Source organism: Engystomops pustulosus, chromosome 2, assembly GCF_040894005.1.
Source record: "Engystomops pustulosus chromosome 2, aEngPut4.maternal, whole genome shotgun sequence".
In the NCBI taxonomy this organism is placed as follows: Eukaryota; Metazoa; Chordata; class Amphibia; order Anura; family Leptodactylidae; genus Engystomops; species Engystomops pustulosus.
The window spans coordinates 252,494,315-252,517,167 of record NC_092412.1 but is presented as its reverse complement, the minus strand read 5'-3'; the positions used below and the strand labels follow the sequence as shown (position 1 = coordinate 252,517,167).

The 22,853-nt window shown below is 46.3% G+C and overlaps 1 protein-coding gene and 1 long non-coding RNA gene across 2 annotated transcripts in view; one reads left to right on the top strand and one right to left on the bottom strand.

Annotated features, from left to right (window-relative positions):
* Positions 1–20,144, top strand: part of LOC140119631 (dermaseptin-H3-like) — an 82,254-nt gene extending 62,110 nt beyond the window's left edge. The window contains exons 2-3 of the mRNA XM_072138864.1: positions 16,495–16,578; positions 19,930–20,144. Of these exons, the coding sequence (XP_071994965.1) occupies positions 16,502–16,578; positions 19,930–20,104 (252 nt within the window). The 5' untranslated portion in view covers positions 16,495–16,501 and the 3' untranslated portion in view covers positions 20,105–20,144. The remainder of the gene's footprint in view (positions 1–16,494; positions 16,579–19,929) is intronic.
* LOC140119633 (uncharacterized) overlaps positions 1–22,853 on the bottom strand; it is a 149,918-nt gene that overhangs the window by 123,100 nt on the left and 3,965 nt on the right. The gene's annotated exons all lie outside the window — the stretch shown is intronic.

The window sequence follows — 22,853 nt, the reverse complement described above, 5'->3', positions numbered from 1 at the left end:
TTTTCAGGCACCACTTATCTGCCTCTGATGCCACATAGAACTGGACCTCATTTGCTTTGTCGAGAGCAGCCACAGAGATGAGCGCTTGCTTAAGCACATCAGGCAGCAAGCAGCACAATGTCTGTCTCCCCACCAGCTCCAAGCCACAAATTCTCTGTGTCTGCAACATGTAAATAACCCTGTAGTGGAAGGCTTCTTGAAAAATGTCTCCATCCTGCCTACAGTGTTGGCCAAGTCCAACAAAATTCTCTTCTGGACTTGAAGCGTCAAAAAAAGTCTGGCATTACACCGCATGATCTGTTATGCGCCAACCTGCTGGAATCTAGCACTATACATGCTAGAGGTTCCATCATGATGGTGTGGGAGGAGAATAAGTAGCTTCAAGAGGAAGGGGAAGAGCCAGGAGTGGAAGGAGGAGGAGGCAATTTTGGAGGAGCATGAGATCCACAATGATGATGACAGCTTTAAAAGTGACACACCATCACAGAGAGAGGTGGACATGACAAGTAATCTGTATGTCAATTTTCTTACACATTGATAGGAGTATTGTACAAATGCAGCCTACTGACAATTACTGGGTGACCATTCTTATAGATCCACCAACTAGGGGGCTTGTATTCCTCCCAAGGAAATGAAGAAGAAATTAGCATACTACCGGCAAAATGTAAATATATGATCTTGCCAAGACTTTTGTCAAGACTTCTCCCAACCTGCTACAAATACAAATACCTGAGGCTGCTACCACAACATGGCTGCCATCTGGTACGGCTGCTTTCATGGCATAGCCACACTCATGGCTTAAATACCACAGTAAACGGTCAGGGGCCTTACCAAATAACTAACACCAGTGCTAAGAAAACACACAAAACATCAAAGAACTAAAGAAGTAGAGTGTCAAAACATGGCCTCAAAAGAGTTCAAACCACAAAACTTTATGAAATACAAAGATAGATAACACTTACATAACAAGCGGATGAAACCATTCAAAAGTATGAAACTACTCGAAATGACCAATGTTAGAGTGGATGCAATATACTCCACCAGCTCCTGACCGAAATATAAATGTACGGTAATGGCCCTGAAACCCTCCATAGGACCAATAAATAACCCTAGTGTAGATATTTATAAGTATCAAAGGGCCTATAAGATGAACAAAAACCAATGAAAACTAATAGTGAAGATGTGGTGATTATTGAGGAAGCAAAGTACAATGGGCAGCCAAGCCATAATATACACTCACCGGCCACTTTATTAGGTGCACCATGCTAGTAACGGGTGGGACCCCCTTTTGTCTTCAGAACTGCCTGAATTCTTCGTGGCTTTGATACAACAAGGTGCTGGAAGCTCCTCAGAGATTTTGCTCCATAGTGACATGATGGCATCACACAGTTGCCGCAGATTTGTCGGCTGCACATCCATGATGCGAATCTCCCGTTCCACCACATCCCAAAGATGCTCTATTGGATTGAGATCTGGTGACTGTGGAGGCCATTTGAGTCCAGTGACCTCATTGTCATGTTCAAGAAACCAGTCTGAGATGACTCCAGCTTTATGACATGGCGCATTATCCTGCTGAAAGTAGCCATCAGATGTTACAGGGTACATTGTGCTCATAAAGGGATGGACATGGTCAGCAACAATACTCAGGTAGGCTGTGGCGTTGTACCAAGTGGCCCAAAGAGTGCCAAGAAAATATTCCCCACACCATGACACCACCACCACCAGCCTGACCCGCTGATACAAGGCAGGATGGATCCATGACACCACCACCACCAGCCTGAACCGTTGATACAAGGCAGGATGGATCCATGCTTTCATGTTGTTGACGCCAAATTCTGACCCTACCATCCGAATGTCGCAGCAGAAATCGAGACTCATCAGACCAGGCAACGTTTTTCCAATCTTCTACTGTCCAATTTCGATGAGCTTGTGCAAATTGTAGCCTCAGTTTCCTGTTCTTAGCTGAAAGGAGTGGCACCCGGTGTGGTCTTCTGCTGCTGTAGCCCATCTGCCTCAAAGTTCTACGTACTGTGCGTTCAGAGATGCTCTTCTGCCTACCTTGGTTGTAACAGGTGGCGATTTGAGTCACTGTTGCCTTTCTATCAGCTCGAACCAGTCTGCCCATTCTCCTCTGACCTCTGGCATCAACAAGGCATTTCCGCCAACAGAACTGCCGCTCACTGGATGGTTTTTCTTTTTCGGACCATTCTCTGTAAACCCTAGAGATGGTTGTGCGTGAAAATCCCAGTAGATCAGCAGTTTCTGAAATACTCAGACCAGCCCTTCTGGCACCAACAACCATGCCACGTTCAAAGGCCACAAATCACCTTTCTTCCCCATACTGATGCTCGGTTTGAACTGCAGGAGATTGTCTTGACCATGTCTACATGCCTAACGCACTGAGCTGCCGCCATGTGATTGGCTGATTAGAAATTAAGTGTTAACGAGCAGTTGGCCGGTATATATCTAACCATGGGCACGGGAAAGGGCAAAACCAGGCAAGAGGTAGGAGGTGCCCAACATTGGTCCCTTCACGAAGAATAGAATCTAAAAAAAAAATAGTGAATCTTGGGTAATTCTTGGATTATGTCTATTTAGCTCCACATTCACATGGTTCTGACCATTATTACCGATTCACCCAAAATAAATTCCAAAATATCCGTCTCTCCTGGGATCCAAATGTTTTTGAGTTTTGGCTAAATCAGTTTTTTTGCTAAATTATTCACTCATCTGGTGTCTAGATATTGTTACCCAAAATACCCTACATTAGTAAAGAAAAGTAAAAAAAAAAAAAAAAATCACTTGACAAGGATTTGTCACTTGACAAGGATTTGTCATAAAAAGAGACGGATGAAATTGTCCAAATACATGAGGACAGGTCTTGGAAGAATATCTGAGTTCTAGGGATGCACATAGGGTTAATATTCAAGGTGACTATGAGATGCTATTGTGGTTCTCATGTGCTGATCTCATGATTTAGAATTTAATATAATTTTTAGAAGATTAAGTACACAAACAAATATTGTCTTTTTTGTATTTGCATTTGCTATATTTTATGACTTTTGTCATGTGTCAGGTCATTGCTCCTTATTTACTGGAAACACTTTAGTGTGATTCAGAGGAGGCATCCAAAGGGTAAATGCAAATGTTGACAATAATGTAATTACTAGAGATGAGCGAGTATACTTGTCCGAGCTTGATGCTCGTTCGAGTATTAGAGTACTCCAAACGGCTCGTTGCTCGGACGAGTATTTCCCCTGCTCGAGATCGAGCATTTACTGAACACAGTAAAGAACAGTGAAGAACACATTGCAGATGTTTCCGTACATCTGCTAACTTATCCAAAGACAAGAGTGCAGAACGGAGTTCTTCACAATAGTATGTGAAGAACAATATGTGTGAAGAACACATTGCAGATGTGTAACACGGGTCATTCTCCTTTTTGAAGTTCCACAAATATTCCATTGAATAAAAAAAAACGAACAAACAGGACTGACTTCCTTATTAGAGATGAGCGAGCACTAAAATGCTCGGGTACTCGTTATTCGAGACAAACTTTTCCCGATGCTCGAATGCTCGTCTCGAATAATGAGCCCCATTGAAGTCAATGGGAGACTCGAGCATTTTTCAAGGGGACCAAGGCTCTGCACAGGGAAGCTTGGCCAAACACCTGGGAACCTCAGAAAAGGATGGAAACACCACGGAAATGGACAGGAAACAGCAGGGGCAGCATGCATGGATGCCTCTGAGGCTGCTTAATCGCACCATTATGCCAAAATTATGGGCAACAGCATGGCCATGACAGAGTGACAGAATAAAGCTAGATAGCATGTAAAACATCCAATAATTGACCCTGACACTATAGGGGACGGTATGCAGAGGCAGCGGCAGCAGTGGCAGGCTAGAGAGTCTCATGGCGACATACCCTAAATGGACTCAGGCTTCACCAAAGGAGGTGAAATGATTTCCTATGTGAACAAAAGGTTGACGGTATATTTAGTCAATAACACAGCATGGTGGCGACATAGTGACCAAGTTCCATAACGTATCTGGTGAAACACCCGAAAAATGAGCCTGACACAGCTCTTTTGATAAGGGGACGACATGTGGAGGCAGCCGTGGAGACGACTTCCATGATTAAGATCGACAGTATGGGGCATTCATATTGCGCTGCTATGATTGCAACTTCAGGTCTCCAGCATGGCGGCGACAGATGGGCCGCGTTCCACTATGTATCTGGTGAAACACCTGAAAATTCTGCCTGGCACAGCTCGTTTGATAAGGGGATGATATGCTGCATATCCTCTCGTGCTCCAGCGTCTGGGGTATAGAGAGTTGAAATGAGACATTGGTGGACGCTGTGGAGGATCGTGGGGGCAAAATGGACAGGAAACAGCAGGGGCAGCATGCATGGATGCCTCTGAGGCTGCCTAATCTTGGGATGGAGCTGGCGGTCCACTGCCAGGCGAGCTTTCGCCGGTCCAAGCCCCTGTCTCTCGGCTCCTCCCCACCCAAAATGGGCCTGGGGGCCAGAAGCGTTTACTTTGAAAAAATTATAATTTTCAAAGCAGGCCGGGTCGTTTGAATATTTCACCTAGGAATAATGGAATAGCATAGTGGTTCTATTTTTAATTGTTTTTACGGAAATGGTTCCATGATTAAGAGCGACAGTATGGGGCATCCATATTGCGCTGCTATGATTGCAACTTCAGGTCTCCAGCATGGCGGCGACAGATGGGCCGCGTTCCACTATGTATCTGGTGAAACACCTGAAAATTCTGCCTGACACAGCTCGTTTGATAAGGGGACGATGTATGAAGGCAGTGAACTAGTAGTAGATTAAAGGTGCTGCAGTTAAAACTATGTTAGTTGGATCTTGAGATGGAGCTGGCGCTCCGCAGCCAGGCGAGCTTTCGCCAATCCAAGCCCCTGTCTCTAGGCTACTCCCCAAACAGCACTTCTAAGAACCTTTTGTATAAGATCAAGTGTAGTAGCGTTCTTATAAGTTTAGGATATGGCGGGTGAGGGGAATGTAAACAGATGCGCAAGAAGCGCTGAAATAATATTGGTAAATGATAAAAGTTTGCCAGTATATTTTGTGGATTACACAGCAGGGTGGCGACAAAGTTAACAAGTTTGATGTGGAAGCCATGAAAACAACCCAAAATTCTGCCCGACACAGCTCGTTTGATAAGGGGACGATGTATGGAGGCAGTGAACTAGTAGTAGATTAAAGGTGCTGCAGTTAAAACTATGTTAGTTGGATCTTGAGATGGAGCTGGCGCTCCGCAGCCAGGCGAGCTTTCGCCAATCCATGCCCCTGTCTCTAGGCTACTCCCCAAACAGCACTTCGAAGAACCTTTTGTATAAGATCAAGTGTAGTAGCGTTCTTATAAGTTTAGGATATGGCGGGTGAGGGGAATGTAAACAGATGCGCAAGAAGCGCTGAAATAATATTGGTAAATGATAAAAGTTTGCCAGTATATTTTGTGGATTACACAGCAGGGTGGCGACAAAGTTAACAAGTTTGATGTGGAATCCATGAAAACAACCCAAAATTCCGCCCGACACAGCTCGTTTGATAAGGGGACGATGTATGGAGGCAGTGAACTAGTAGTAGATTAAAGGTGCTGCAGTTAAAACTATGTTAGTTGGATCTTGAGATGGAACTGGCGCTCCGCAGCCAGGCAAACTTTCGCCAATCCAAGCCCCTGTCTCTAGGCTACTCCCCAAACAGCACTTCTAAGAACCTTTTGTATAAGATCAAGTGTAGTAGCGTTCTTATAAGTTTAGGATATGGCGGGTGAGGGGAATGTAAACAGATGCGCAAGAAGCGCTGAAATAATATTGGTAAATGATAAAAGTTTGCCAGTATATTTTGTGGATTACATAGCAGGGTGGCGACAAAGTTAACAAGTTTGATGTGGAATCCATGAAAACAACCCAAAATTCTGCCTGACACAGTTCGTTTGATAAGGAGACCATGTATGGAGGCAGCTATATGGACGACTTTTGGAGGCAGCTATGACGATGACGTGTGGAGGTAGCAATGGAGACAACGTGTGGAGCCAGCTAAAAAGACGACATGTGGAGGCTGCTATGGAGACAATTGATTTGGATAGTGCCTGTATGTGGCAGTCCAAAAAGTTTTCAAACCAGAGGAACAGGTAGGTGGTCCTCCAGAAAAATTAAATAAATTGAGTGCCGGAGAAATCCAGGCTTTATTCATCTTGGTCAGCGCTGTCAGTCGACAGGCGTGTACGCTTATCGGTGATGATGCCACCAGCTGCACTGAAAACCCGCTCGGACAACACGCTAGCGGCAGTTCGTGCCACATGTCCAGCTTTGAAACCCAGTAGTTGTAGGGAGCTGTGTGATCATTTTGGACGATGGTATGGTCAGCTACGTACTCCCTCACCATCTTTCTGTAAAGATCAGCCCAACTCTGCCGAGACTGGGGACAGGTGACAGTGTCTTGCTGGGGTGACATAAAACTGGCAAAGGCCTTGTAAAGCGTACCCCTGCCAGTGCTGGACAAGCTGCCTGCTCGCCTACTCTCCCTCGCTACTTGTCCCGCAGAAGTACGCCCTCTGCCGCTAGCGCTGTCAGAAGGGAAATACTGTTTCAGCTTGTGCACCAGGGCCTGCTGGTATTCATGCATTCTCACACTCCTTTCCTCTCCAGGGATGAGAGTGGAAAGATTTTGCTTGTACCATGGGTCCAGGAGAGTGAATATCCAGTAATCGGTGCTGGAATAAATTCTTTGAACGCGAGGGTCACGGGATAGGCAGCCTAGCATGAAATCTGCCATATGCGCCAGAGTCCCAACGTGCAAAAATTCACTCCCCTCACTGGCCTGACTGCCCATTTCCTCCTCCTCCAACTCCTCTTCTTCTGCCCATACACGCTGAACAGTGAAGGACTGAACAATGGTCCCCTCTTCTGTCTCGCCAACATTCTCCTCCTCTTCCTCCTCATCCTCCTCCACCTCCTCCGATATGCGCTGAGAAATAGACCTAAGGGTGCTTTGGATATCAACAAGGGAATCTTCTTCCCCCGTCTCTTGTGACGAGCGCAAAGCTTCCGAGCTTGCTGACCAGAGAGTTTTTCAACAGGCCAAGCAGCGGGATGGTGAGGCTGATGATGGCGGCATCGCCACTGACCATCTGTGTTGACTCCTCAAAGTTACTCAGCACCTGACAGATATCAGACATCCACGTCCACTCCTCATTGTAGACTTGAGGAAGCTGACTGACCTGACTACCAGTTCTGGTGGAAGTTGACATCTGGCAGTCTACAATCGCTCTGCGCTGCTGGTAAACTCTGGATAACATGGTTAATGTTGAATTCCACCTCGTGGGCACGTCGCACAACAGTCGGTGAGCGGGCAGTTGGAGGCGGCACTGTGCTGGACTTCCTGAAATGCGCACAGATGCGGCGCACCTTCGTGAGCAAATCAGACAGATTGGGGTATGTCTTGAGGAAACGCTGAACTATGAGATTTAACACATGGGCCAGGCAGTGTCAGTCTGCCGAGTTACAGAGCCGCCACCAGGTTGCGGCCGTTGTCACACACAACCATGCCTGGCTTCAGGTTCAGCGGTGCCAGCCACAGATCAGTCTGCGCCGTAATGCCCTGTAATAGCTCTTGGGCGGTGTGCCTTTTATCGCCTAGGCTCAGCAGTTTGAGCACCGCCTGCTGTCGCTTAGCGATGGCACTGCTGCTGTGCCTAGAGCTACCGACTGATGGCGCCATGCCCACGGATGGTAATTCGGAGGAGGTGGAGGAGGGGTGGGAGGAGGAGGAGGCATAGTAGGCCTTTGAGACCTGGACCGAGGTAGGCCCCGCAATCCTCGGCGTCGGCAGTATATGAGCAGCCCCAGGGTCAGACTCGGTCCCAGCCTCCACCAAATTAACCCAATGTGCCATCAGCGATATATAGTGGCCCTGCCCGGCAGCACTCGTCCATGTGTCCGTGGTCAGGTGGACCTTGTCAGAAACGGCGTTGGTCAGGGCACGGATGAAGTTCTCTGACACGTGCTTTTGCAGGGCTGGGACGGCACATCGGGAAAAGTAGTGGCGGCTGGGGACCAAATACCGAGGGGCGGCCGCCGCCATGAGGTTTCGAAAGGCCTCGGTCTCTACCAGCCTATAGGGCAGCAGGCTAAGGCTAAGCAACTTGGAGATGTGGACGTTGAGGGCTTGGGTGTGTGGGTGGGTTGCGCTATACTTACTTTTGCGCTCCAGCGTCTGGGGTATGGAGAGCTGAACGCTGGTGGATGCTGTGGAGGATCGTGGAGGCGAAGATGGGGTTTTCTCAAGGGAGGTGTTTGGGCCGTGGTCCTGGGCAGGGGGCTGACTTGCAGATGACACAGGGGAAGGAGCAGTGGTGTGCCCGGCCGGAGTGTGGTGTTTAGCATTCATATGCCTGCGCATACTGGTGGTAGTTAAGCTAGTAGTGGTGGAACCCCTGCTGATCCTGGTTTGGCAAAGGTTGCACACCACAGTCCGTCGGTCATCCGGTGTTTCCTTAAAGAACCTCCAGACTTCTGAAAATCTAGCCCTCGCCACGGGAGCTTGACTACAGGCAACATTTGGCGCTGATGCACCAGCTCTGGCCCTGCCTCTCCGTCTGGCCCCACCACTGCCTCTTCCAACCTGTTCTGCTATAGGACTCGCCTCCGTCTCAGAAGCACTGTGTTCACCCGGCCTATCAACCCAGCATGGGTCTGTCACCTCATCATCCTCCGATCCCTCAGTCTGCTCCCCCCTCGGACTTCCTGCCCTGACAACAACTTCACCACTGTCTGACAACCGTGTCTCCTCATCGTCCGACACCTCTTTACACACTTCTTCCACTACGTCAATAATGTCATTATCACCCACAGACTGCGACTGGTGGAAAACCTGGGCATCGGAAAATTGCTCAGCAGCAACCGGACAAGTGGTTTGTGACTGTGGGAAGGGTCCAGAAAACAGTTCCTCAGAGTATGCCGGTTCAAATGCCAAATTTTGCTGGGAGGGGGCAGACTGGGGGGAAGGAGGCTGAGGTGGAGGAGCTGAAGGAGTGCCGATTTCGGTGACATGGGTGGACTGCGTGGAAGACTGACTGGTGGACAAATGGCTAGAAGCATTGTCCGCAATCCACGACATCACCTCTTCGCTCTGTTCTGGCCTCAACAGTGCTCTACCACGAGTCCCAGTAACTTGAGACATGATGAACCTAGGGAGTGTAGCTCTGCGGCGTTCCCCTGCTCCCTCATCAGCAGGTGGTGTCTCAACCCGCCCAGGACCACGGCCTCTGACCCCTGCAGTAGTTGGACGCCCAAGTCCACGCCCTCGTCCTCTACCCCTAGCCCTCGGGTTAAACATTTTCAAAATTAAAGTGTAAACTTTTCATTTTTTTTTTGTTTTTGTTTATTTATTTTTATTTTTTTTTTAACAAAACGATGCTATCCTATTGCTTTGGCTAGTTTCTAACCTACACTGACAGCACACAACTGGATTTTGTGCTGTGCCTGATGAGTTTGAGCTATAAAATGAAATAAAGGTAAAAAAAAAATAAATAAATCAGCAGACTCTGCCTAATTCTAATCAAACCCCTAATAAATTGTCCCACTACAGTGTTTGAGGTGGATGTGCGTGTCACTAAGAGCTAAACACAACGGTCGCAGGTCTCCCAGCAAATTCCTCACAATATGGTACTAGCTGCACTACTAATGCCAGCAAGACCAGCCACAAGCAAACAAAAAAAAGGAAAATATAACACTATTGTAGGCCTAAGTAAGCCGTTGGGGTTCTCCTATGGCTAGTTTGTAGCCTACACTGAAAGCACACTGCTTTGCAAGATGAGTTTGAGCTATAAAATGAAATAAAGGTAAAAAAAAAATAAATAAATCAGCAGACTCTGCCTAATTCTAATCAAACCCCTAATAAATTGTCCCACTTTGGTGTTTGAGGTGGATATGCGTGTCACTAAGAGCTAAACACAACGGTAGCAAGTCCCCCTGCAAATTCCTCACTATATGGTACTAGCTGCACTACTAGTGCCAGCAAGCCCAGCCACAAGCAAATAAAAAAAAAATGTATAACGTTATTGTAGCCCTAAGAAGGGCTGTTGGGTTCTTGTAGAATCACTCCTGCCTAACACTATTCTAATAGAACAGCCTAACGCTTTCCCTGACCAGCAGCAGCTCTCTCCCTAGCGGCATCCAGACACAGAATGATCCGAGCAGCGCGGGCAGCGGCTAGTCTATCCCAGGGTCACCTGATCTGGCCAGCCAACCACTGCTATCGACGTGTAAGGGTACCACGTCATGCTGGGTGGAGTGCAGAGTCTCCTGGCTTGTGATTGGCTCTGTTTCTGGCCGCCAAAAAGCAAAACGGCGGGAGATGCCATTTTCTCGAGCGGGTGAAATACTCGTCCGAGCAACGAGCAGTTACGAGTACGCTAATGCTCCAACCAGCATCAAGCTCGGACGAGTATGTTCGCTCATCTCTATTCCTTATCTCTCAATAAAATGACACATTTTATTGGTCCCCTTGAAAAATGCTCGAGTCTCCCATTGACTTCAATGGGATTCGTTATTCGAGACGAGCACTCGAGCATCGCTAAATTTTAGTCCTCGCTCATCTCTAGTAATTACCTCTCCTCCTGCTGTAATAGGTTTTACAACGCAAACAAAACACAACGTGTGACCGCACCCTGAGAAGTAACCAATAAATAAAAATAAAATGTAAATGCAAAAATTTCTGAATCTTCAAAAAACAGGTTACTGTGCAAGATTTTAAACATTTAAAGCCTGTGAAATAATTCCAAAATACATGTTAAAATACGCTGCATGAAAAAAATCCCTCCTTTGCACCTGCCCAGGACCAGGTGCAGATTTGCGCCTAAAAAGTCGCAAACATGAGCAAAAAAAGTGACAATACTGTAAATACTCACGGATAAGCTGAGGCTCCTTACTTTACCACAAGAGAAAAACTGGGAAAAGTTATTGCCTAGAGTACAAGCCCAGAGAGGGATGGGGGATGCAGCCGCTACTCTGATTAAATGTCCAGCAGCAGCCACATCTCATTACTGAAATGTCCACAGCAGAGTCCCCCTCACTAATAAAATGTCCACAGCAGAGCCCCCCTCACTAATAAAATGTCCACAGCAGATCCTCCCTTTACAGAAATGTCCACAACAGAGACCCCCTCACTAATAAAATGTGCACAGCAGATCCTCCCTTTACAGAAATGTCCACAACAGAGACCCCCTCACTAATAAAATGTCCACAGCAGATCCTCCCTTTACAGAAATGTCCACAGCAGAGCCCCCCTCACTAATAAAATGTCCACAGCAGAGCCCCCCTCACTAATAAAATGTCCACAGCAGATCCTCCCTTTACAGAAATGTCCACAACAGAGACCCCCTCACTAATAAAATGTGCACAGCAGATCCTCCCTTTACAGAAATGTCCGCAGCAGAGCCCCCCTCACTAATAAAATGTGCACAGCAGATCCTCCCTTTACTGAAATGTCCACAGCAGAGACCCCCTCACTAATAAAATGTCCACAACAGAGCTTTCCTTTAAAGAAATGTCCACAGTACATGCCCCTTTTAATTAAATATCCAGAGCAGATACCCCCTTTAAAGAAATGTCTACAGCAGATACCCCTTTTTTGATTAAATGTTTACAGCAGTTGCCCCCCTTTAATGTTCACTGTAGAGACCCCCTTTACATGTCTACAGCAGGGCCCCTCTTTAGAGAATGTCCACAGGAGAGATCCCCCCTCTTGAATAAAAAAAACCCCTCCATACTCACCTTCATCCTCTTCTTCTATTTTAGGCATAAATATCCAAGCACTTTTTTGGCACAAAAATTTGTACCTCTACATTTTAGTTCATCGTAGTCATGACAACTTGTTGTTTGAATGTTGACTTTTATCCAGATATTATTTGCAGGATCTTATGACGGATGAACTGACTCTTGATAAATATCATGAGATTTGGAAATTTCAAAACAAAACAATATTTGTATGTCCTCAGCTCCTACAATCTGCAGGTAATTACACATCATGAGACGCACAAACCATCTATGTACATGAGAGCGGAGATCACAAGGATCAGGTCTGGTGATTAGTCTCTGGTGATGACTCATGAAGCTCCTCCCCCAAGCTGAGCCCCGCCCCCAAGTTACTGGTATAATAACCCCCATCCCTAGAAGTGATCTGTACTGAGGTGTCCTGTCCTCCTGTGTTGTGCACTTTCTCTATCACAAGGTGGGAATTGTTACTTATTATATTACTGTTATGTATATTGTATGTTATGTGATGTCACTTCTATTATACTTATATCCTTATGGTCAGAGATTGTTATATCATAGCAGATAGAAAAAGATTTACATATTATATAAAGACAGACATAAATCTCTCTGTATATATAAAACACATTTTTATTGATCAATTCCCTTGTGTTTATATCTGCTTAAAAATCTAGCAGAAGCCGCAACAGTTAATGCATAACCATCATGTGACATCATTGTTACTATAGCGCTTGTTGGGGTTTTGGGGGGCTGCTGTGACCTTTTTTCCAATATACTTTATTAAGAAATTTTACTAAGTTTGTAATGAAACTCGCTGCAATGTTCCTTCGTGTAGAGATCCATATTCCAACCTCCCAGTGTTTGTTTACACAGCTGTAACCAGTCAGGATTAACCCCAATACTGTCAGCTAGATGTTTGAAAGGAATGATTATAGCATAGTATAGCCAGGGAGAGGGCAGAAAGGGTTAATACTAGAGATGAGCGAACATGCTCGTCCGAGCTTGATGCTCGTTTGAGTATTAAGGTACTCGAGACGGCTCGTTGCTCGGACGAGTATTTCCCCTGCTCGAGATCGAGCATTTAATTAAAAAAACACAGTGAAGAACAATGAAGAATAGAATAAAAACAGTGAACACAGTGAACACAGGATCATTTAAGTGAAAAACACAGTGAAGAACACAGTGAAGAATAGATTACAGATGTTCGGCACATCTGCTTACTTGTCGGAAGATACGCGCGGAACGGTGCGAACAAAATAGTATGTGAAGAACAATATATATGTGTGAAGAACACATTGCAGAACACGGTGAGCAGCACAGAGACAACGGGGAGCAGCACAGAGACACCGGGGAGCAGCACGGAGACATGGGGCAGCGGCAGCACGAAGACATGGGGCAGCGGCAGCACGGAGACATCAGGCAGCGGCACGGAGCGGCACGGAGACATGGGGCACGGAGACATGGGCACGGAGAGCAGCGGGGCACGGAGACATGGGGCACGGAGACATGGGCACGGAGAGCAGCGGGGCACGGAGACATGGGGCACGGAGACATGGGCACGGAGAGCAGCGGGGCACGGAGAGCAGCGGGGCACGGAGACATGGGGCACGGAGACATGGGCACGGAGAGCAGCGGGGCACGGAGAGCAGCGGGGCACGGAGACATGGGGCACGGAGACATGGGCACGGAGAGCAGCGGGGCACGGAGAGCAGCGGGGCACGGAGACATGGGGCACGGAGACATGGGGCACGGAGAGCAGCGGGGCACGGAGACATGGGGCACGGAGAGCAGCGGGGCACGGAGACATGGGGCACGGAGACATGGGCACGGAGAGCAGCGGGGCACAGAGAGCAGCGGGGCACGGAGAGCAGCGGGGCACGGAGAGCAGCGGGGCACGGAGACATGGGGCACGGAGACATGGGGCACGGAGACATGGGGCACGGAGACATGGGGCACGGAGACATGGGCACGGAGAGCAGCGGGGCACGGAGAGCAGCGGGGCACGGAGAGCAGCGGGGCACGGAGAGCAGCGGGGCACGGAGAGCAGCGGGGCACGGGACAGCGTATCTCCCGACAAGTAAGCAGATGTGCAGAACATCTGTAATCTATTCTTCACTGTGTTTTTCACTTAAATGATCCTGTGTTCACTGTTTTTATTCTATTCTTCACTGTTCTTCACATCTGTTAACTTGTCGGGAGATAATATACGCGCGGAACAGTGAAGAATAGATTGCAGATGTTTGCATACATCTGATAACTTATCAGAAGACATTCTTTTTCAATTAAATAACACATTTTATTCCCGAACCATGGTCCCCTTGAAAAATGCTCGAGTCTCCCATTGACTTCAATGGGGCTCGTTATTCGAGACGAGCACTCGAGCATCTGGAAAAGTTCGTCTCGAATAACGAGCACTCGAGCATTTTAGTGCTCGCTCATCTCTAGTTAATACTCATTGATCAGAGTAGTGTAAGCAAACAGAGAGTAGTGGAAAGAGAGTCCTGTCTTCTTCCCGGTAAAAAGATCAACCTGGACAACAGAGAAGTGAAGCAGTTACTAAGGGGCACAATGCAGTCTATTTCTTTACACACTAAGCAGAATTTCTTAGTGGAGTATATCAGAAAAATTCTCATGTCACTCCCCCATACACAATATTAAAATGTATCTGAAATTACAGTTACTCCTTAAATTTTAACCAAATATTTTATCCTCTCCTCCGGTCCAGCGCCTCCTCCCCTCCCGTCCAGCGCCTCCTCTCCTCCCGTCCAGCGCCTCCTCTCCTCCGGGCCACCGCCTCCTCTCCTCTGATCCATCGCATTCTCCCCTCTGGTGCATCGCCTCCTCTCCTCCGGGCCACCGCCTCCTCTCCTCTGATCCATCGCATCCTCCCCTCTGGTGCAGCGCCTCCTCTCCTCTGGTGCAGCGCCTCCTCTCCTCCGGTTAAGCGCCTCCTCTCTTCCGGTCCACCGCCTCCTCTCCTCCGGTCCAGCGCCTCCTCTCCTCCGGTCCACCGCCTCCTCTCCTCTGGTCCAGCACCTCCTCCTCTCCTCTGGTGCAGCGCCTCCTCTCCTCCGGTCCAGCGCCTCCTCTCCTCCGGTCCAGCGCCTCCTCTCCTCCGGTCCAGCGCCTCCTCTCCTCCGGTCCACCGTCTCCCCCCGTCACCATTGGTCTTTGTGGATACACAGAGGCGGCAGTGATGGCGTCATGTGGAAAGTACAGCGGCTGTAGTGTAATAGCGAAGGTCCTGAGAGCTGAGTCCTATCACTGCCAGTATTAGGCTGCAGCGGGCAGGCGCTGGGGATGTGTCCTGACTGCTGCAGACTCCGTATAACAACAGGAACCGGAGCTGATGGGAGGAGCTGCACTGGACCAAAGCTACAGGAGCAGCCACACTGGACCAGAGCTACAGGAGCAGCCACACTGGACCAAGGCTGATGGGAGGAGCCACACTGGACCAGAGCTGATGGGAGGAGCCACACTGGACCGGAGCTGATGGGAGGAGCCACACTGGACCAGAGCTACAGGAGCAGCCACACTGGACTGGAGCTGATAGGAGGAGTCACACTGGACCAGAGCTGATGGGAGGAGCCACACTGGACCGGAGCTGATAGGAGGAGTCACACTGGACCAGAGCTGATGGGAGGAGCCACAGTGGACCAGAGCTGATGGGAGGTGCCGCACTGGACCAGAGGTGATGGGAGGTGCCACACTGGACCAGAGCTGATAGGAGGAGCTACACTGAACCGACGCTAGGATTCTCCCTGTGTTATATTGCTCCTGTGCCTCTTAGTCTATCATTGCCCCCTGGTTTGGAAGATGGGACTTTTAATTAAAAAACAGTTGCACATTTTTGCGCACAAAAGTCTCACATCCGATAAATCACCCTACTTATTTATATAATGTTTTTGGTTATATCGCCTGCCGAAAGACAGTTGACTGTCAAGTTTTTTTTTTACGTTTGAAAATAAAAACGTCTTTCCAAAAACAGAAAATAAAGAACTGCAATTGGCAGTGTTACTGCGCTTGTATAGTGCTGTCTAAAATGAACTAGTTTTTTAAACCTAAAATTAGACAGGGTGTGACTTATTTTTCGCAGTCCCCAATTGTGGACTTTTTGGTACTAACAATTTGAAGAAAGGCAGTGATAAATTTCCCCCATTTCTTCAATATTTAGAGTGTAAAACAGTAATGAAAGTAGAATCTTATACACATTGGGGGTCATTTACTAAGGGCCCGATTCGCGTTTTCCCGTTGTGTTACCCGAACATTTCCGATTTGCGCCGATTTTCCCTGAATTGCCTTGGGATTTTGGCGCATGCGATCGGATTGTGGCGCATCGGCGCCGGCATGCACGCGACGGAAATCGGGGGACGTGGCCGAGTGAAAACCCGATAGATTCGGAAAAACCGCCGCATTTAAAAAAAAAAAATTGTCGCTCGGCACGCGCTTACCTGCACTCAGCCCGGCTCGGTGAACTCCAGTGCGTTCCGATGCTCTTCAGAGCAGCAGCGACATCTGGTGGACGTCGGAGGAACTGCCTTAGTGAATCACCGGAAGACCCGAATCCACCGTAGAGAACGCGCCGCTGGATCACGAATGGACCGGGTAAGTAAATCTGCCCCATTATATTGTATTTTAAGAAAGTCATATTCTATTACTCACCAATATTAATATTCCTGACAGATCAGACATGACTTTCCTGAAGAAATCCCTTTTCCTGGTACTTTTCCTTGGATTTGTCTCCCTTTCCATCTGTGAAGAGGAGGAGTAAGTATCTGTTTGTGTTTTATATGTTGAAACTAATAATTATAGGGATATTACTATGGCTGGGAAAGGCTTCACATAATGATCGGAGTCATTCCTACTGTTATGACCAGGGTTGGATTCATTTAACCCCTTAAGGACGCAGCCATTTTACAGCTTAAGGCTCAGTCCCATTTTTTGGATTCTGACTTGCGTCGCTTTATATGGTTATAACTTTTGAACACTGTTACTTATCAAAGCGATTCTGAGAACGTTTTTTCCCCACATGTTGTACTTCATTTTAGTGGTAAATTTTGGCTGATAAGTTTTGCGTTTATTTACAAAAAAAAAGAAAAAATGCAGAATTTTTGGAAAAATTTGCCATTTTTCGAAATTCTAAATCATTGCATTTTCTTGCAGATCGATTTACCACCTAAATAAAGTGCTGAATAACATTCCCCATATGTCTAGTTTACATTTTCATAATTTTTGAAAAGTCTGGATAATTTATTTTGATATCACGCGGCTTACAAATCGAATATCGGTTTTCCGTATTTTCAGAATTTACCATTTTGGGGATAAATACAGTTTTGAATGAAATTTTACATATTTAGCATCAAAACCCCCCTATATAACCAACCCATTTTCAAATCTGCACCCCTCAAGCTATCAGAAACAGCTTTTAGGAAGATTGTTAACCCCTTGAGATCTTCATAGTAATTGAATCAAAATGGAGGTGAAATTTAGAATGGTCAAATTGTTCCGGTTATACGTTCATTTAGCCCTAAAATTTACACATTTCCAAAAGATAAAAATAGAAAACCCACCATACAATTTGTTCTACAATTTCTCCCGAATACAGAGACCCCCCACATGTGGCTGTGACTTGTTTAATGGGTGCACAGCAAGGCACAGAAGGGAAGGAGGGACCTGCAGCTGCCAGGATTTTAGTTTCCTCATTGGCCCCTTTTTGTAGGCTATAAAATTTTGCTTTTTCGATATTGGGGCCATGTGACGGCATGTTTTATGCTGGATGAGATGCTTTTTCCAGTGTTACCATTTTGGGGTTGTTATTCCCTATTGTTGAAAATTTAGGAATATTTTTTTGAGGGCAGGAGTAGAAAAGCATCAACTCTGCATTGGACTTTTAACTTTTTGGTTTTTTTTGTATAGCCTAATAATCATGTTACACGCAGTCCCCGGGTTACGTACAAAATAGGTAGTGGGGGAAAGACCCCCCAAAGGCAAGTTAAATGCCGTGGTCACACATTTAACAGGTTAAACACCTGCGATCGGAGCTCACTCTGACCGCGGGTGTTACACTGGGGTGTCAACTATTAGTTATAACCGGCACCCCGTGTGTCCCGATGCCGGTTCGGCTTAGATCTTGAGCTGAACCGGCATCAGTGCTGCGTCCAATTTATATCGGATATATCGGACGTTGAGCGCCAACAGGTTAAAATAGTTTTTTTTCAGTAAGTACGTAACTACATAAAGGTACCCAGTTCACATAAACCTGACTACTTAATGACTTGGCCTTAAAAGGCTTTAACACCTTAACTACACTGGATACACAGTCACTAAGCAGTTAAAGGAGATTAACCATGTAAAAAAATTTAAAAAAAGACTAAAAATACTCCCCACCCCTTATTTTCATGTTGATCCCGCGCTGTCCATCACTAGTCCTGACACGCCGGGATGACCTAAAAACAGAAAGTTATAATTAGCAGCACGGAGAATCGGGATAAGATGTCCAGCGCTCCGGGCTGCTAATTATGCACAACCCCCGCACCTCCCTGCCCCATGCTGAGAGAGGGAGGTAACGTCCCATGAGAGGTATGAAATCACGCCTCTCGTATGATGCAACCTCGATCTCCCATGCTCCCAGCACGAGGTGCGGGGGCGTGCACAATTAGCAGCCCGGAGAGCCGGACATCTTGTCCCCGCTTTCTGGCATAGATGGCTTGTTACTGCATCGGAAGCTTTACTTTTTAATTTGGCATCAACATTTAAACAGTTAACACCCACAATCGGTGTAAAGGGGGTCTCGAAGTGATTGTTTCATTTCAGATTCAGACAACATTGGCCGAACACCAAAGTATAACCGGTCCGCTTATCACTAGTTGGGGGTTTAGGATGACCAATTATTTGAAGGTATTATAAGCAGACCCCCGTGAGCCGTCTTCATACTGCCTCCGCATGAAGGTGTTAAAGCCTCTATCACGTAAGGTGCACAGTACTGGACTTGGTGACTCTCATGACGAGATCACTCAGCCAAACACTAAATAAACTTCTGGTCATTGCTATTAAAGGACAACTAAAAACCAGATTACTGGCGGTAGAGTGTCCTGATTACACTGCTCGTTCCGTCTAGGGGATGGGGGGGGGGGGCTGTTTTTAACACATTTTTAATATGCTCTAATAACGAAAAAATATTAACTTTGTAAACAGCAGGAGGCGCTCAGGCAGACGGCACCCAAGCGTCTGGGGCAGGAGGAGGCTTGCAGTGTGTGTGTGTGTGTGTGTGGGGCGTGCATAAATTAAAAACTGGGGAAGCCGAGAGGCACTCGGGCGCCATCTGCATGGGAGCCTTCGGCTGTTTTACAAAATTAATGTTTCGCTATTAAAGATGTAAGAAAACGTGTAAAAAACAGACCCCCATCTCCTAGACGGGACGAGCGGCCGAATTAGGACCCTCTACCATCAAATGCATCACAACAGCTGAGAAGAGCAGATTTGCCTAATTATGTTGCTGTCAATGTGGGATTTGCACCCTTAGAAGTAAACAATGAATTTCAATAAAAATGTGATTGCAAAAATTTTTTTTAATTTAACCCCTTCACGCTCAACAACGGATATATCCGCCATGGAGCTATGAAGGGTGTATGAAGAGGGCTCACCAGCTGAACCCTCTTCATACAGAGATGGGCTTTGCTGCATATTGCAGCAAAGACCCATCGCTATCACCCGCGGTCGGTGCTTGCACCCATAGCAGGTGTTAACCTCATGTCTGCCACTGACAATGACACTGGCGGCAACTAAAACATGGCGGTGCGTGGGCGCCTCCATCTCTATTGGGATTGTCGCTTCCCAAATGTCACCTGCCCTGAAGCAGGTGCATATTCGAGCCTAAAAAGTCACAAAAATAAGCAAAAAAGGGATACTTAAGTTGAAAAGTTGCACAGAATATCTGGAAAATAAAGATACATAAGGCAGAAGGTCCAGACCAAGGGCCACTGGAAAAACGACAGAAAAAGTTGATGTGAAAAGTCACAAAAAAGACAAAAGTTGCAAAAATGAGTGAAATACATCAGATCATAGATGAGAAATAAAGATAAATGTCCCCCTTTGACTTTATATTATCTTGTATCACAGGAAAAGAGAGGAAGATGAGGACGAAGATGAAGGAGGAAATGGAGACAAGAGAGAACTGAGCCCGGAAAAAGTGGAAGTGTCTAAGAGATGTTATAGACCTAAAAGAGGATTAATTATACCACAAAAAGCTCAAATTCTCTGCGGTCCTGAGACTAAGGGATGGGGCAAAAAGTGAAGTTGCTCTGTAAACATTAAAGAAGATATAATTTATATAATGGTCTGTGGATTTTACACATTCTCCTTATACTTTAAGAAATTCTGTGAGAAACCTTTTATTTAAAAGTTATAAAACAGAAATCACATGGATGTCAGAAATGTATAAGTCACGTAGTCTCCTCCTTCTCTGCAGTTATAGATGTAACGTCCAATGGATCTTTCATCTCATCTACAGAGGCTACAGATGAGAGTTATAGTATATAGGAGAGGAGGAATGGGGGTTATAGTGTAAGGAGAGGAGAATGGGGGTTATAGTATATAGGAGGGGAGGAATTGGGGGTTATAGTATATAGGAGAGGAGGAATGGGGGTTATAGTATATAGGAGAGGAGGAATGGGGGTTATAGTATATAAGAGAGGGGGAATGGGGTTATAGTATATAGGAGAGGAGGAATGGGGGTTATAGTATATAGGAGAGGAGGGATGGGGGTTATAGTATATAGGAGAGGGGCAATGGGGGTTATAGTATATAATAGGAGAGGAGGAATGGGGGTTATAGTATATAGGAGAGGAGGAATGGGGGTTATAGTATATAGGGGAGGAGGAATGGGGGTTATAGTATATAGGGGAGGTGGAATGGGGGTTATAGTATATAGGAGAGGAGGGAATGGGAGTTATAGTATATAGAAGAGGAGGAATGGAGGTTAAAGTATATAGGAGAGGAGGAATGGGGGTTATAGTATATAGGAGAGGAGGAATGGGGGTTATAGTATATAGGAGAGGAGGAATGGGGGTTACAGTATACAGGAGAGGAGGAATAGGGGTTATAGTATATAGGAGAGGAGAAATGGGGGTTATAGTATATAGGAGGAGGAATGGGGGTTATAGTATATAAGAGGGGAGGAATGGGGGTTATAGTATATAGGAGAGGAGGAATGGGGGTTATAGTATATAGGAGAGGAGGAATGGGGGTTATAGTATATAGGAGAGGAGGAATGGGGGTTATAGTATATAGGAGAGGAGGAATGGGGGTTATAGTATAGGAGAGGAGGAATGGGGGTTATAGTATATAGGAGAGGAGGAATGGGGGTTATAGTATATAGGAGAGGAGGAATGGGGGTTATAGTATATAGGAGAGGAGGAATGGGGGTTATAGTATATAAGAGAGGAGGAATGGGGGTTATAGTATATAGGAGAGGAGGAATGGGAGTTATAGTATATAGGAGAGGAGGAATGGGGGTTATAGTATACAGGAGAGGAGGAATGGGGGTTATAGTATATAGGAAAGGAGGAATGGGGGTTATAGTATATAGGAGAGGAGGAATGGGGGTTATAGTATATGGGAGAGGAGGAATGGGGGTTATAGTATATAGGAGAGGAGGAATGGGGGTTATAGTATATAGGAGAGGAGGAATGGGGGTTATAGTATATAGGAGAGGAGGAATGGGGGTTATAGTATATAGGAGAGGAGGAATGGGGGTTATAGTATATAGGAGAGGAGGAATGGGGGTTATAGTATATAGGAGAGGAGGAATGGGGGTTATAGTATATAGGAGAGGAGGAATGGGGGTTATAGTATATAGGAGAGGAGGAATGGGGGTTATAGTATATAGGAGAGGAGGGAATGGGGTTATAGTATATAGGAGAGGAGGAATGGGGGTTATAGTATATAGGAGAGGAGGGATGGGGGTTATAGTATATAGGAGAGGAGGAATGGGGGTTATAGTATATAGGAGAGAGGGATGGGGGTTATAGTATATAGGAGAGGAGGAATGGGGGTTATAGTATATAGGAGAGGAGGAATGGGGGTTATAGTATATAGGAGAGGAGGAAGGGGGTTATAGTATATAGGAGAGGAGGAATGGGGGTTATAGTATATAGGAGAGGAGGAATGGGGGTTATAGTATATAGGAGAGGAGGATGGGGGTTATAGTATATAGGAGAGGAGGATGGGGGTTATAGTATATAGAGAGGAGGATGGGGGTTATAGTATATAGGAGAGGAGGGATGGGGGTTATAGTATATAGGAGAGGAGGAATGGGGGTTATAGTATAGGAGAGGAGGATGGGGGTTATAGTATATAGGAGAGGAGGAATGGGGGTTATAGTATATAGGAGAGGAGGAATGGGGGTTATAGTATATAGGAGAGGAGGATGGGGGTTATAGTATATAGGAGGGAGGAATGGGGGGTTATAGTATATAGGAGAGGAGGAATGGGGGTTATAGTATATAGGAGAGGAGGAATGGGGGTTATAGTATATAGGAGGGGAGGAATGGGGGTATAGTTTAAGGAGAGGAGGATGGGTGTATATAGGAGAGGGGAATGGGGGTTATAGTATATAGGAGAGGAGGAATGGGGGTATAGTATATAGGAGAGGAGAATGGGGGTTATAGTATATAGGAGGAGGGAATGGGGGTTATAGTATATAGGAGAGGAGGAATGGGGGAATAGATATATAGGAGTGGAAGGAATTGGGGGTTATAGTATATAGGAGAGGAGGATGGGGGTTATAGTATATAGGAGAGGAGAATGGGTGTTATAGTATATAGGAGGGAGATGGGGGAATAGTATAGGAGGGTTATGTATATAGAAGGTGAATGGGGTTATAGTATAATAGGAAGAAATGGGTTATAGTATATAGGAGAGGAGGAATGGGGGTTATAGTTATATAGGAGAAGGAGGTGTAGGTTATAGTATATAGGAGAAGAGAAAATGGTGTAGTGTTAAAATGGAAGAGGAATGGGGTTAGTAGTAAAATGGAGAGGAGG